At 31.4% G+C, this 16,227-nt stretch overlaps 2 protein-coding genes across 4 annotated transcripts in view; one reads left to right on the top strand and one right to left on the bottom strand.

Annotated features, from left to right (window-relative positions):
• Positions 1-7,711, bottom strand: part of Ge-1 (Enhancer of mRNA-decapping protein 4 homolog Ge-1) — a 140,110-nt gene extending 132,399 nt beyond the window's left edge. For 2 of the 3 annotated variants that reach the window (XM_085810506.1, XM_085810507.1), the window contains exons 1-2: positions 7,405-7,696; positions 6,344-6,431 (exon numbers count right to left, since the gene is read on the bottom strand). In XM_085810506.1, the coding sequence (XP_085666632.1) occupies positions 6,344-6,431; positions 7,405-7,492 (176 nt within the window). In that variant the 5' untranslated portion in view covers positions 7,493-7,696. Of the gene's footprint in view, positions 1-6,343; positions 6,432-7,404 lie in introns of all 3 variants that reach the window. The other variant, XM_085810508.1, reaches the window with a different exon arrangement.
• A 1,311-nt stretch (positions 7,712-9,022) lies between these two features.
• Snrk (SNF related kinase) overlaps positions 9,023-16,227 on the top strand; it is a 73,875-nt gene continuing 66,670 nt past the window's right edge. The window contains exon 1 of the mRNA XM_035372681.2: positions 9,023-9,735. Within this exon, the coding sequence (XP_035228572.1) occupies positions 9,138-9,735 (598 nt within the window). The 5' untranslated portion in view covers positions 9,023-9,137. The remainder of the gene's footprint in view (positions 9,736-16,227) is intronic.

Genomic DNA, 16,227 nt, shown 5'->3' with positions numbered 1-16,227 from the left:
AATTTACCAAAAAAGGAAATGTGCTTTTTTCCAACCCCAAGGATTCATCGTTCTGGATTCAATGCGATCCGATTTAGTGGATATGGTAATATCCAAAGCAAAATAACTTAGCACCAATGTCTCAGTGATACCAAGTGAGCTAACAAAAATTTTACAGCTGTTGGATCTCTCCATCAATAGAATTTTCAAGTATGAACTACGAAAGCAGTGGGAGGAATGGATACAAAGTGGACTCTATTCCTTCAAAAATTCCGGATGAACGAGAAAATCTTTGTATGAGAAAGCTGCCTTATGGGTCGATAAAGCATGGCCAATCAGTCCGAGCTGATACTATCATATAAGCTTTCATTAAATCGGAAATCATCGAAAAAGAAAATGAAAGAAGATAGCGATGTTGAAAGAAGTGATTTAGAAGAGAATGATGAAACTGACTTTGATGGTCATTTGTTTTATTTAATTCTGACATTGATGAACCCAATTTTGAAGGTTTTGTATAAATAAATGTAGTTTAATTAAAAAATTATGTTTCTTTATCTAATTTACATATTCTTTTTCATAATATGGTAATTTATGGTGATAAACGAAGTTTACCAAACCCATAAAAATAATATCTATTAGAAATCACCAGAGTTCATTTTTGGCAAGTTCAAATTAAGATATTTCTTCCTTATTTATTTATACATTACTGATTATATTTATATTGTAAATGTTATCGACAATAATTACATCACTATATCAGGGAATTAATGAATATTAAGTGCCATGTGTTGGATTGCTTTGCTGCAGCGTATATAGCAGTGTGGCTTATTCAATGAACTTCCATTTTTTTAAAGTAAATTATCATATGTGCAGTGTATACGCCAGGGCGGTTTACCCACTCAAAATTATGGTACAGTACAAAGTCCGTAATCCGGATGTCCATTATCCGGAATGACCTATAATTCGGACCTCAAAGCCATAAACTTTTTTTTTTTTTTGGTATGCTTTACGCATGCGCGTTTAATGTATAATGGACGGTATAAGCTAGGCTAAAATTATCTTTAGTGATTCTAAGGCATTTCAGTTTATGTTGCAGATTGCCCTGTTACTTAATCTTCTAATTGGATCCGGCTTATTATTTTTTGCAGACTGTTAGAGCAATTTTATAAAAATTAAAATTGAATTTTCGATTATGTTAAAAAGAGTTTCCACTTCTGGAGCTGCCGAAGGATCTACAAAGCGAAAGCATGTTTCGGTGTCCATAAAAAAAAAAGTGGAATTACTGCAAAAAAAATGGATAAAGGCATATCCGTCTCAAAATTATGTAAGGAGTACAACATTGGAAAGTCAACTGTATATGACATAAGCAAAAAGAAAAAGGAACTTTTTGAATTTTTTGTGGATTCCGACACCTCACTTGCAATGAATAACAGAAAAAGGGGTTCGTTATGCTAAAAGTGACGATCATGACAAAGTGATGATTGAATGGGTCAGACAGCATCACAGCGAGGGCGTGCCATTGACGGGTCCAATGCTAATAGCTCAAGCCAAAATATGTCATGAAGAAATGAGCTTAAACACTTAGCGCACATATTCGATAGGTTAGTTAACCAAATTTAAAAATTGCCATAGTATATAAAACAATTAAAAATTTCAGGTGAAAAAGCTTCAGCAGATACTGAAGCTGCTGAACAATTTGCACATGAATTCATTTACTCATTACTAGTGAACAATTATCTCCAGAACAAATTTACAAGGCTGATGAAACTGGTCTTTTCTGCCAATATGTACCGTGAAATACCTTGGCAACTTCTACAGAAAAGGCTCCAACTGGTGTCAAAGATTCCAAAGCGAGACTAACAATTTTAGCGTATGCAAATGCTGCAGGAATGCACAAGTGCAAACTTTTTGTAATCGGAAAACATGCACAACCTCGAGCATTTAAAGGAGTAATGATTTCCCCCATTATATATTGCGGAAATAAAAGAGCATTGATGACACAAGCATTCATGAATGATTGGTTTGAAAATCATTTTATACCCGAGGCTCGCCGACATTTGAATTTGGTTGGTTTACCTGATGACTCAAAAATAGTCCTGATTGTTGACAACTGGATACTTACATATTAGTGCCACCGCAGCAGAAGTTGAGTTGATGCGCCAGTAAAGAGCAATCCTGTTGTTCACATGCAGTTATATTTTGGTTTCCTTTTTGCCTTGTTGTTTGCCAACTTTTGACGCCATTTTTTATTGCTACGAAAATGCGTCTTTGGGATTTGCCAAATGCAGAAGAAGATGCAATTTTACTTTTTCAGGAACGAAATATTTTACCAAAAAAACGAAAATATACCAATTCACATGATATGAAACTTTATTTTGGTAAACATATGTTTTGGAAATGTAATTTAAGATAGTGTGATCAGTAAGTGGGACTTAGAAAAGACAACTGGTTTGAAGGAAGCATAATTCCATTTGGTTCAGCTTTGAGATTCATATACTGCTGGTGCGAGGAGGTGACGTTAATTAAATTTTGTGAAAAGCAATTTGATTTATCGGATAAAACTGTTATAGATTGGAACAATTACATGTGTGAATTATGTGTCTTTAATATGGCGAATAAACCCAGCAAGAAGGTTTGTGGACCAGATTGCATTGTGGAAATTGATGAAAGTTTGTTTACTAAGCGTAAAAGTAATTGTGGTAGAGTACTACTCGAACAGTGGGTGTTTGGTGGTATATGTAGAGAGACAAAAGATTCGTTTGTTGTCACTATTCCTAATAGAACTGGCTCTAAACTTCTTAATAAAATTATTGAAAACATTGCAGTTGGTAGCACAATTTATTCTGACAGTTGCAAAGGTTACCAAACAAATACAATTTATTCTGATAGTTGGAAAGGTTACCAAACAAATAGACTAGAAAAAGAAGGATTCCTACATGCTAAAGTGAATCATAAATACAATTTTATTGATCCTGATACAGGAATTCATACACAAACAGTTGAGAGAATGTGGGGCAGTGCTAAATGGAGGAACAACAGACATGGGGAGAGCAAGACATCATTTAGAATCTTATTTAGCAGAGTTCATATGGCAACATATCAAGTCAAAGAAAATACAGACTGTTTTGAATCTATGTTAAACTCTATATCGGCCCATTTTCCACTGAAATCTGATTGACTACTTTGATTTTAAATAAAGTGTTTTAATTTATGATTTGTCTCAAAAATTTTAGGTGAAGATTGGCAGCACTTAAAAACCGCCAAATCTGCAGCTGTGATGGCGTTAATACGTAAGTACCGACAACCGTGTGGCACATACTTAAAGTTTTAGTGAAAGATAATGTATCTGTATTATTCTTCCCTCGAAATCGTACATCTATCATTCAGCCTATGGATATGGGAATAGAGCACGCGCTGAAATGCAAATATGAAGTAGAATTTTTAAAATCTATGTTACATTTCTTGAACAATGGCGAGACTATTCAAGACTTTTTGAAATTTATTAGCATAAAATCTGCTGTGTGGAGCATCGCAAGATCATGGGAGGATGTGTCTTCATATACATTAAAAAATACTTGGCATAATTTATAGCCAGCTACCATATTTCATGAAGGCGAGGATGAAGATGATAGCCACGAATTTGAAGGTTTTCGGACATCGCAAACTAAAGGTGAAATTTTCCAATTATTGGATTTTGTAAAGAAATGTGGAGAAGCAGTAATAAATGAAGATGATACAACAGAAGTTTTCCATTGCAACGACAATGCCTCAATCATCAATCAATTAACGGACGGCAAAATCTGTAGTATGGTTCTAAATCCAGAAAATATCGCTTCCGATAGTGAAGAAAGTAACAGAGAGGTTATTCAAAATTAAAAATTTCGATTTACAAGTAGTCGGTATTCTTGACACAGCAATTACAGGACTTGTAACTGAACAAGAAATTAAGTCTGTCTATAGAATTAAAGAGAAAGTATTAGCACAAAAAACGAATCAACTTATATTGAAAGAAATGTTTAATAAAGTAAACAAATAAATATTAAGCTTTTTTTTTTTTTTTTTTTGTAAATTTTGATACCCTTTAGATCATAACTGCTCTTTATTTCATAAATTACAGTTTTATATTTTTAATTGTATAATTTACTGCATGCCATCTTACCAGATTTAAATTGATGATCTATAATCTGGAAAAACCCTTAATCCAGAATCGCTGAAGTCCCGACGAGTCCGGATCACGGACGTTGTACCGTACAATGAAAGAAATGCTTAATGAAGCAAATAAATAAATTTTGAGCTTTCTTTGTAAATTTGGACTCATTTAAGGTAAAAAATACTTTATTATTTCACAAATGAGTTTTCATATTTTTAATTTTATAATTTCTATATGTTATCTAATTAAATTGATAATCTAATACCTGGAAAAATTCCAAATCCAGAATTGCCGAAGACACATAGTGTCTGGATTTCAGTCTATGTATTACATATGTCATTAAATAATGAAGAATCTGTATATCTATTGCAGTATGAAAAAACAACATCTACAAAATCGCACAAACGTTCACGCCAGACTCTCCCACATAAGTTGTATTATTTAAAGTAACAACAAGGATATGGGATAAATTACATTTCACCCGACACCTAGTCCTAGGACCAAACGTGCAACTCAATGCTTGAATTGTGGTTTTTTTTTATTTATTTAGTTCAGTAATGAAGGCGATAAAAAGAGCTCTCAGAAATACAATAATTCAGATTTATTTAAAAGACAAATACAAGAGTAATATAAACAAATGATTTTTTCACCCTTTTTGAAGGTGCTTTTTCTGATTTCAATGCTAATTTAATTTATATAACTATTTTACCTTATTTTCTCAATTAAACTACCTGGAAAAATCTGTAATTAGATACCTTTTCTTGTTAATCATAATATGGGTTATTTCTCTTTCTTGTGTTAATGTTTAACAGATTAATTGGATTAACATGGACTCATTCCTGTTTATTAGCACAATTACTGGGAGTTGACTGTATTTTCAATGGTCAATGCAGTATCTACTTATTCCTTTTACAATATTCTTTGTATTAAAGATGTTTCATGTTGCACACAAGGTAGTGTTTTTTTTTGGGGGGGAGGGGTCTCATAACTTGGAAACAATAGGTTTCTCACTATACATTCATATATAATTTTTTGCTTAATTTAGCTTGCAGAAATTCCTTCTGGTACCTCGCATCTCATTTTTGGAACACCTTTTATATGTCATGCATTTTAAACAGTGTTTTTATTATATGACTAAATATTTCTTGAATTATTAATCATATACTTTTAGTTTCTGCTTAAGAAATTATTCAGTAAGGTGGCTTTCAAATACTGACAAATTTTGTTATTGGAAACCTGACAAAAAATATGTGGAACGTTTTTGTAACTCTAATAGATAAAGTGCCAATGATGACAAAAATAACTCTACTCTTCAACATAAAACTACTCAAGATGTCATTATAATAGAATTATATTTCTCAGCATTTTATTGCGTTGAAATAATACTCCATCTCTCAAGAAACCTCTATGTTAAAAATACCCTATTTGTCTCTATTTTTTGTAATAAAATAAGAGTTTGGGGACACCCTTATTGAGAAATGATATAGTTGAGTCTCGAATATCTAATATAAATAGGGCTCAATAGAAAGCTGATAACTGGAAATGCCATAAACTGAGGTACTTTCTGTTCCAAGAATCATTACATAAATAAAAACTGTTACCAAGCGATGCATTTAGCACTATAAATAGATAAACATGATGCCTCAATGCACTCATAAGATCATTGCTTTATTTTATGGAATCCTGAACCTTGATAAACTAGTTAGGTTTTTGTAAGGAAAGACATCAATTAACTACTTTCGTTTTTCTCTTGCATTTTGAAAAATACAGATTCGAACTTTTCGTCACCCAGAGAATCACTTAGGCTAAAAATATTCCGATATTTTAAAATGTATATGCTTTCATCTTATTTACATGCATTACCCTTTTTGATATAATTGTAATATTAAAAATGGTGTGAAAAACTGTTTCATTATATCTCTAAATAATATATTAAACTACTGTTAGCATATTATGCTAGTGTTATCTCCTGAAAAATGGAACATTAATCTTTGAATTATATAAAATACAATTATTAAAACTTATGAATGAGACGCATGTTTGAAAATTTAATAGCAATTTCTAACATCACAATTAAAACAGAGAAAGAGAATCTAAAAATACCACTTTTAAAATGCAAAGATAAATTGATGTAAAATTTTAAAAACTTAAAAGCTTTCCAATTTTTTTTAACATACATACACAAACTACAAGAAATTAATATCAATGTCTTACACTTTTTGACATGGTACTTCATTCAAAATAGAGTTTCCATCCCCGGAAGCTTCCATATTTCCGTTTGCAACCAGCTTTAAATTGGATGCTATGGAATTAAAATAAATTAGCCTAAGTAATATATATCAATATATACTGTGAATTAAGACAAATTTTATTTTATGGCTTAGTATATCTTTACACTTAAGTAATAAAAAATAGTTTTGTTATAAAACTAGCTTAAACATTCCAGAAAAAAGCTGAAACAAAAGATTTTGGCCTTCCTAAGAATTATAAAGAATAATTCAGTCAGTTAAAGATTTTACAAAATTGGAAGTCACAGGAAAAAAAGAAAATGGCTTCTTATTTTAATTACAATAATTATTTCCTAATAATAATTGAAATTTTTTAAAAGCTTTAGATTAGAAGAAACATGCAAAGAAAGCAGTAAACCTTGTCTATGTATCACCAAATTATTAATATGAAATAAATATATGTAATATCTCAAGCCTACATTATTTTTGCACTTTGTACCTTCAAATCTTATCACAACGATATTATTTGCAAATCCAGAGATAAAGAAGCTGACCATGGAAGGATAATAATCAATTTAAAAAAAATATGGGGAAATAGACAGGATTTGGATAATTATGACTTGTGACTTATCAGCAGCTACAAGAATCAAATATAACTTTCCCCCTCCCATTCCTAAAAATAATAAAAAGATCGATAATTAAAATCCAGATCACCTTTCCAACATTTAAACAAAATTCTTACCAGTTTTCTGACTTTCTACCATAATTTTAACAAAATTTCTAAATTAGAGATATAAACATCTTTCACCCTTCAAATCTTCTATTTCTCTACAGTGACATTTCAAGAAAAATTAATTTCAAGGAGTAACGTAATTAAATATTGAATAATAGTTACTTAAAGTTCTTAAAATTTCCCAAGTCTGAATATTACATTAAAAACTACAAAGCACTTTCCAATAAAACTTAACGAAACGTCAATGATAATCCAACGATTTCATATCAAATAAGAGATTAAATGATATAATAATGCTGGAAAAAAAAGTCTACCGGGTTCTGATTCACTCTTTCCAACTTTCAAGATATTTTTTAGATGTTCAGTAGCTTCGACCGTATCAATACCAGCATGTCCATTCATAGCTAAAATTATACAAGCTACACGAGAACCTGTTCTGTTAAGAACCCGATTGCAATGTATAGCTTTTAAAACGTTTATATGTTAAAAAGGTGACTCTCCGGTACTCAATCCTTTAAACTCAAAAGTAAACGCATCAGATAAAAGGGTAAAAAAGGCAAAATTCCACGGACCGGAGTTTCTTTTCGTTATCTTTTTCTTTGACATAATAATGAAAGTAGTAGTAATTTAAAACCAGAACAATTTTTGAAGATTTTAAAAGTAAGAAAAAATTACATAAAATAAAAATATCGTACAGGAAACAAAATCGCTATTGGTATAATGTTTAATTTTATACTCGGTAATACAGATTTTTTTGAAAGTTTTTCTTTTGAAGTCCGGAAACTGTGTTCTTGGGAAATATTTCCTAGAATTCCCTCAGAAGGTCCTTGAACTACGGAAAGATTTGATTTAGAATATTTTTATTAAGTATTTCCAAGCTGACATCCTGGTAGATACTTTTTGTAATTCCTATTAACCTAGGACTTATATTAATCTTTTTGCTGCTTTGTGGGGCTCCTAAAGTCTGGCGTGTCTGAATTCTAAAATTTTGCCCTCTCTAAATTTTGTCACCGGAGCGTCCGCACTAGCTCTGTCATCCTGCAGTTTTTAATTATGTACCTGCAGGATAATATTATTACTATTATTATTATTATTATTATTATTATTAAACACGAACTAGTTTTTTCGTGTATATCTCACAGTTGACTCAGACTATAAAAAGTATATATACAAAATAACGCGCATAAATCTCTAACATTCTTAAATCTGTACTCTTTTGTTATCAGGACAGGATTCAGAAATGTATATTTGTATCAATATGTGGAAGAATACACATGTTCATGTATGCACGTACGTATGAATATGTGTGCATACACATATACGCACATATATAGATACACACGGGTACTTGCATACATTTCTCAACAGAACAGAAAAGTACCCTTAAATTCTACAAATTCTAACATCCCAAAAGTTTTTTTTAATAGTTCATTCGATAAAACAACGCATTTTTCTTAAGTAATGTTCTTCATCAGGGATAACTTATATATGACCATTTCATTATTTTGCGTAGTTCCCTTTCTCATACCTGACCTATTCCAACACTGACTCTACTAGAGACGGCTAGAGATCGACGAGAATCAAGCTTCCCTATTTGCACTTTGCTCTAAAATGTTGTGAGAAAGGAACCCATCTAATGCACGATATATGATAAAAATAAATGCTTGCTACACAAGGATATTTATTTCTTTGCTCTCATTTCGGTGTTATGTAGTTGACAGACACGCATAATTTTCAGGTCTTAATCGCATTTTATTACAGCATCCGAGGTTGCAGCAGTCATGCATACTGTCTACATCTTGGGTACTCGACAGTATTATGATTTTATTATTATGTTTCTGTATCAATGAAAAAGGGATAAAAATGTCTTCTTCATGGCGGCAACAATGCGCATGCGTTTTCGTGTTTTATCCTTTACTCCCCCCTCCCTTCTCTATTTTGAGTATGTTGCGCCGCGATCTCAGTGAAGTTATCGCTCCAAGCGTAATGTCTATTCTGGTAAAGCTGAAAAGGTGTCTTTTGGATTTTTAATTTTTCGATCGCTCGTATGATGAGCCGAAATAGAGGAAACGCTCATTATGATGGAAAAATAGCTGGTTTGTATGATTTAGGAGATACTTTAGGTCGCGGCCATTTTGCCGTTGTCAAATTAGCTAAACATGTTTTTACTGGGGAGCAAGTAGCCGTAAAAGTAATCGACAAAACTAAACTAGATGATGTATCAAGGGCCCATTTATTTCAAGAAGTGCGATGTATGAAATTGGTGCAGCATCCAAATGTAGTGCGGCTTTATGATGTAATCGATACACAAACTAAGTTATACCTTATTCTAGAACTGGGGGATGGAGGGGATATGTACGATTATATTATTAAACATGAAAACGGTGTGGACGAAGAAACGGCTAAAAAGTACTTTCGGCAGATTGTGCATGCAATATCTTATTGTCATAAACTACACGTTGTGCATAGGGACCTCAAACCAGAGAATGTTGTTTTCTTCGAAAAACTGGGTATGGTCAAACTTACAGACTTCGGATTCAGCAACAAATTTTGTCCCGGACAAAAACTAGAGACTTCTTGTGGTTCGCTAGCCTATTCAGCCCCTGAAATTTTGCTCGGAGATTCTTACGATGCTCCTAAAGTTGGTAAGTAAAACTAATATTTTTGCAATTTAGTATTATGTTCTTAACTAATTCTTGATCTAGTTTCTCAGTATATTTTTGATGATCATAATATAAGTATTACCTGTTGTAAATAGAAATATAGTCTGTAAGAACCCTTTATCGATGTCTAATTTGCAAATGATATTTGACAGTTGATAAAAAATTGCTAGTGATAGTATTTTGTTGTGACATTTTAGAGGGCTAAAACACATTCGTAATTTCTTTCTGTATGCACCGTGTTTTGTAAGGTAATGTTTTGTATGCTTATAGAAATGCAAGAAAATAATTTATTTATAATTCCAAATTTATATCATTGTAAATGCATGATTTTGACTAATATACTGCATTCTTGATAGTAGTATTGTCAATGGTTACTTCAGCAGAAAATGATTTTTTAATAGAAGTGATGTAGAACATATGTAGGTTTTTTTAGGCATCATTAAATTTTCTTATAACCGGTATGGAGTAATCTATAGAGATGTTCTGACTTAAGTTCAAAATTGGAAACATAGCTAAAACTGCTGTTCTTAATTTTTATAATATGTGCTTGGGGGATTTGCCTACAATGGAAAAATTTTTGTTAAAATTTATGCAGGAATACCATATCTTGCTACAAAATTACTGTAGAGAACAAGTACTTTATATCTATTGTTAAAATACTTGTAATAAAAATTCTTCAGAACAAGAAAAGAGAGAATAGGTTTATTGAATTGCTTATACAGTTAAATTTGTAGTTAAAACACAAATGCTTTTTTGCATTATAAAGTCACCATTCTGTAAAGAGTTGCCAAAATGCCTGTGCTAATATGTAAGTATTCTTTATACTACTTTCTGCTAAAAAATTTTCAAAAATGTAATGCAAAGTAATTTTATTCTAAAATTTAAACCTGAAGCTTGAATTATCCTGTTTTGCCGAGTTTTTGGAAGATTAAAAAATTATTTGCATAGTCACCTTCCATTGCCTTTCAGTGTCAATATGCAATTTTGATGTTGACGGAATCTTTTCTTAAATCTAAAGCATGGACTATTTAACTCGGGAGCATGCGTGGTAATATGATTTACACTAGTCCAGAAGACCTGGTTTATGATTTTTGAAAAAAAAATTGTTACATCTATGCCAGTAATAAATTTTAGGATCAAATTTTAAAAATCTGCACAATGAAAAACTTTTTTTTTTTTTTTGCTTTTATGAAATAAAATTTCTTAAAGGAATAGAAAATCGTATTATGAATCAGCCTAGGGAAAAAAAAAAAAATAATGCACCTTTACTCTGTATCGATTCTTTATTTGCTTTATTAGTACTATAGGCAAAGAGACAAATGCATTTACAAATGTTAGCAGCACATTCACCAGAGTGTTGTGTGTTCCAAATACAAATATTTTTCACATTCAGCATAGCGATTTTTTGTTTTTCCTGTCCTTTTTTGCCAAGCAAACATTGCATCCTTTTTTTTTTTTTTTTTCCGATAATTTCTTTTTCAATAAAGCAATTATGTCATTCTCACTATTGTTTTCAGAATCTATATCCATATCATGTGAACTAAAATTCATGATCACTTCCATCCGCTCCTTTCTTGAATATCAATACATTAGTCAGTCTTCTTCAATTTGTTGCTTTCTCCGCAATCTTTGTCACTTGATGCACCTAAGAACTTTTGCAATATTTCTTCGGCTCTACTCTTACATCCTAAGATCACCAGATGTGGCGATATGTGTTCTGCACTAGTTTTTCCCATGATTGCGTGTTGTATGGCAACCCTTTTGATGTTGAAAACTCATTTGCTGAATTGGTTTAATTGCTGATTGGTTCGTGGTTCATGTCTTGCGTGTTTTGAAATGGCCTATATTGCAATGAGAGACGTGGTTGCAAGAGGGTGTGGGAGATTATTTTTAGTGGCTGTGCATGATAGAAGTAAGGAAACGCTGATGCAGTGAAAAGTATATACCCTTTCCAAATATGAACATTTCCACATATAAAATAAATAAAATATCCAAAAACTTTTACCTCTAAATTATCTATTACATTATAAACGTCACCAACGAATTCATACTGCAAGCATTACAAATACTTAGTGTCAAATATTTAAATTATTTCCATGCACGTTTACTTCAACTAAAACGTATACCAAATTCCTACAAACATAAAATTCACAAAATAACTATCATTTAATAAAAAAATATCACTAAACCTTGTACATGTCGACTTATTTTTACTTAAAAAAAAAATCCCAGAATTGCACAAAAATGGCATTGCGCACACTCTTCACCATATCCATGTACACTCCTTTTTTCTGATAAATTAGAAAAATTTCACGAAAATGCATGACAATTTTCTAAATCTTTAAACCCGGTAAAAAGAACATACTATATGAAATTACCTGATCGTGAAAAAGTATATACCCTTTCCAAATATGAACATTTTCCCATATAAAATAAATAAAATATCCAAAAACTTTTACCTCTACATTATCTATTATATTACAAACGTCACCAACTAATTCATACTGCAAACATTACAAATGGTTACAAATACTTAGTGTCAAATATTTAAATTATTTCCATGCACGTTTACTTCCACTCTAACGTATACCAAATTCCTACAAACATATAATTCACAAAATAACTATCATTTAATTAAAATATAATTAAATTCAAAAACACTACTTAAAATATAAAAATCATTGCTAATAACAATTTTCCAATAATACCATATTATTTTATTTACTCCTTACATTTAGAACAATGCATAAAAATAATATCCTCAAATAATTAAAAATACTAACTTAACAATCTTCTTCAGAATCTTGATTACGTGTCCGATAAACTTTTCTTATTTCCTCTGCTAAATAAAAAGCAAGCGTATGTACACCTGTTTCAGGATCTTTAAAATCATACTTATAGTTCACAGCAAGGTACCAGGTAAAATAAATAACTTAATAAAACATCTTTACTTCTATCTCGCACAAACTTAAAGAAACACTTATTACTACCCCTTTCAATCCCACTAAATACCCATTTCGAATTCACTTTAGTTAGGGCCATGGGATCCAAAAATTAACAAACACTGTTTCACACAACACAGAATAAAGCTAAATACAAAATTTCCAGATTTCTTCCCGATTTCCCCCCTTTTCCGATTAAAGAACTGCAATTCGTCCATTAATATCACATGACATATCCCATGATCTCTCATTTCCCTCACACAAAATAATGTGTAATCGGAACTGAATACTGCTCACATTATTACCAAAGTTCCAGGTACTAACCTTTATCGCCTCCAAAATGTCGCCAAACTACCAGTTACCATATTCTAAAGATCAGCCAAAATTTTATGTAACAAAACTGCTTAATCATGACAAATATTAAATGCAAAATTGGGAAAAAGGGCACAATCGCAAACTTCTTGCGCGTTTTTCAGAATAGCACATACACATAAACCATTTACACGTCGACTTATTTTTACTTAAAAATACATCCCAGAATTGCACAAAAATGCCATTGCACATACTCTTAACTTTATCCATCTACACTGCTATTTTCTCATAAAGTACAAAAATTTACACGAAAATGCAGGAAAATTTTCTTAATCTCTAAACTCGGTAAAAAGCACATGTATGAAATTGCCTAATCGCGAAAAAGTATATACCCTTTCAAGGATGAACATTTCCACGTATAAAATAAATAAAATATCCAAAAAATGTTACCTCTAAATTATCTATTATATTATGAACGTCAGCAACGAATTTCTACCACAAACATTAAAAATGGTTACAAACTTAGTGTCAAATATTTAAATTATTTCCTTGCACGTTTACTTCAACTGAAACGTACACCAAATTCCTACAAACATAAAATTCACAAAATAACTATAATTTAATTAAAATATCACTAAACCATGTACACGTCGACGTTCCGATTAAAGAACTGTAATTCGTCCATTAATGTCACATGACATATCTCATGATCTCTCATTTTTCTCACACAAAATAATGCGTAATCGGAACTGAGTACTTCTCACATTATTACCAGTCCTAGGTAGTAACCTTTATCGCCTCCAAAATGTCGCCAAACTACCTGTTACCATATTCCAAAGATAAGCCGGTATTTCTGCTGTTCGAAAAAGCATTCATTCATGGTAAGTGCATTTTATTTTATTCTTTTTCTTATTTTGTAGAATGTTATGTTCATTGTTTTTTAGTATGAATTTCTGTCGTTATTTTACTTTAAAAAACATTTTATGTTTTTACTTAACATCCCAGAATTTCACAAAAATGGCATTGCGCACACTCTTCACTATATCCAGGTACCCTGCTTTTTTCTCATAAATTAGAAAGACTTCACGAAAATGCATGATAATACTCAACATATACAGTGAAAAGTCGTTAATTCGGACACCCATAATCCGGAATGATCTATAATCCAGACTTCAAAGCTACAAACTTTCTGCGCATGCGTCGCGTTGACGCCTTTACGGCTGCGAATTTGCGCGTGTGCAAAATACATTTACGAATGCGCGTTTAATTTATAACGGACTGTATAAGCTAAGCTCTAATTATCTATTTCAGTTAATGTTGCAGCTTGCGTTGTTCCTTAATCTTTGAATTGGATCCGGCTTATTATTTTTTGCAGACTGTTAGAGCAATTTTATAAAAGTAAGCTTGAACTTTTGATTATGTCAAATAGAATTTCCGATTTATATTTACTAATATGTAACAAATCTACAAAGCGAAAGTATGTTTCGGAGTCCATTAAACAAAAAGTGGAATTGCTGCAAAAAATGGATAAAGGCTTATCCTTTGTTTATCTAAACTTTAATGTTTGTTTATCTTTAACGCCCGCCGGGTGCGCAATGAATTGAAAGTTGATCTGTCAGCACTATCCTTATCTTCAGGGCAGATGTTTTTATTTTATTTGCCTTATAATTGCTTACTAAATGTAGTATTTCATTTCGATATACTCCGTCTTTGATATGATTTAAATCAAATGCCTCATCATTATAATTCGCTTCCGATAGCGAAGAAAGTGACAGAGGTTATTGAAAACGAAAGAATTTCGGTTGACAAATTAGTCGGTATTCTCGACACAGCAATTATAGGACTTGAACAGCGGAACTTTGTAACTGAACAAGAAATTATGTATGTTTATAGAATTAAAGAGAATGTATTATCACCTAAAAAACGAAGCAGCTTAAAGAACTTACATTGAAAGAAATGTTTAATAAAGTAAACAAATAAATATTAAGCTTTTTTTTTTTCTTTTTTTTTTGTAAATTTTGATACACTTTAGATCATAATTGTTCTTTATTTCGTAAATCACGGTTTCATATTTTAAATTTTATAATTTCTTCATGCCATTTTACCAGATTTAAACTGATGGTCTATAATCCGGAATCCCTGAAGTCCCGACGAGTCCGATTAATGACTTTTGACTGTACTACTCAAACGTATTCCAAAATACTACAAACATATAACTCACAAAATCACGATCATTAAATTAAAATATAATTAAATTTAAAAAAACTACTTAAAATATAAATAAGCACACACATTAAATTAATAAAAATTAGATTACAATCCTAATTACTTTAAACTAAGTCATTGCTAATAACAATTTTCCAGTAATACCATATTAATTTATTTACTCCTTACATTTAGAACAATGCATAAAAATAATATCCTCGAATGATTAAAAATACTAACTTACCTAATCTTCTTCAGAATCTTCATTACGTGGCACGCACACTTCCCTACAGAAAGAGTTCCTATCGGCTGCAGTACTACTGCTAATTTCAAAATCCGAAATCCAGTAGTCAACTGGCAGTCTATTCACCAAGTAATAAGAAATTAATAAAATTTCACCCATACTCAAACTACTTTCAGCAAACTACGTACCCTTCCTTACACTCTGTTTCACAAAATGTCCATTTTCACCAGATTTCTTGCACCGCCATTCAAACTTATCTGTAATATCTTTCCTTTCACACAATCTCAACTTATTATCAGATAAACGCATTAAAAATTTAGAATTCACTTTACATAGCGCCATGCAATCCGAAAATTAATCAACACTATTTCACACAACACACAATGAAGTTTAATACAAAATAATTTTTCCAAATTTACCCCCTTTTCCGATTAAAGAACTGTAATTCGTCCATTAATGTCACATGACATATCTCATGATCTCTCATTTTTCTCACACAAAATAATGCGTAATCGGAACTGAGTACTTCTCACATTATTACCAGTCCTAGGTAGTAACCTTTATCGCCTCCAAAATGTCACCAAACTACCTGTTACCATATTCCAAAGATAAGCCGGTATTTCTGCTGTTCGAAAAAGCATTCATTCATGGTAAGTGCATTTTATTTTATTCTTTTTCTTATTTTGTAGAATGTTATGTTCATTGTTTTTTAGTATGAATTTCTGTCGTTATTGTTGTTTTTTTTTTAATCGCTTGAAATTTATTTTAGAT

Source organism: Stegodyphus dumicola, chromosome 2 (genome assembly GCF_044657685.1).
Source record: "Stegodyphus dumicola isolate Sdum_Otavi_A_Nest chromosome 2, ASM4465768v1".
Taxonomy (NCBI): Eukaryota; Metazoa; Arthropoda; class Arachnida; order Araneae; family Eresidae; genus Stegodyphus; species Stegodyphus dumicola.
The sequence above is the reverse complement of the archived record's forward strand: the minus strand, read 5'-3'. Positions and strand labels throughout refer to the sequence as shown.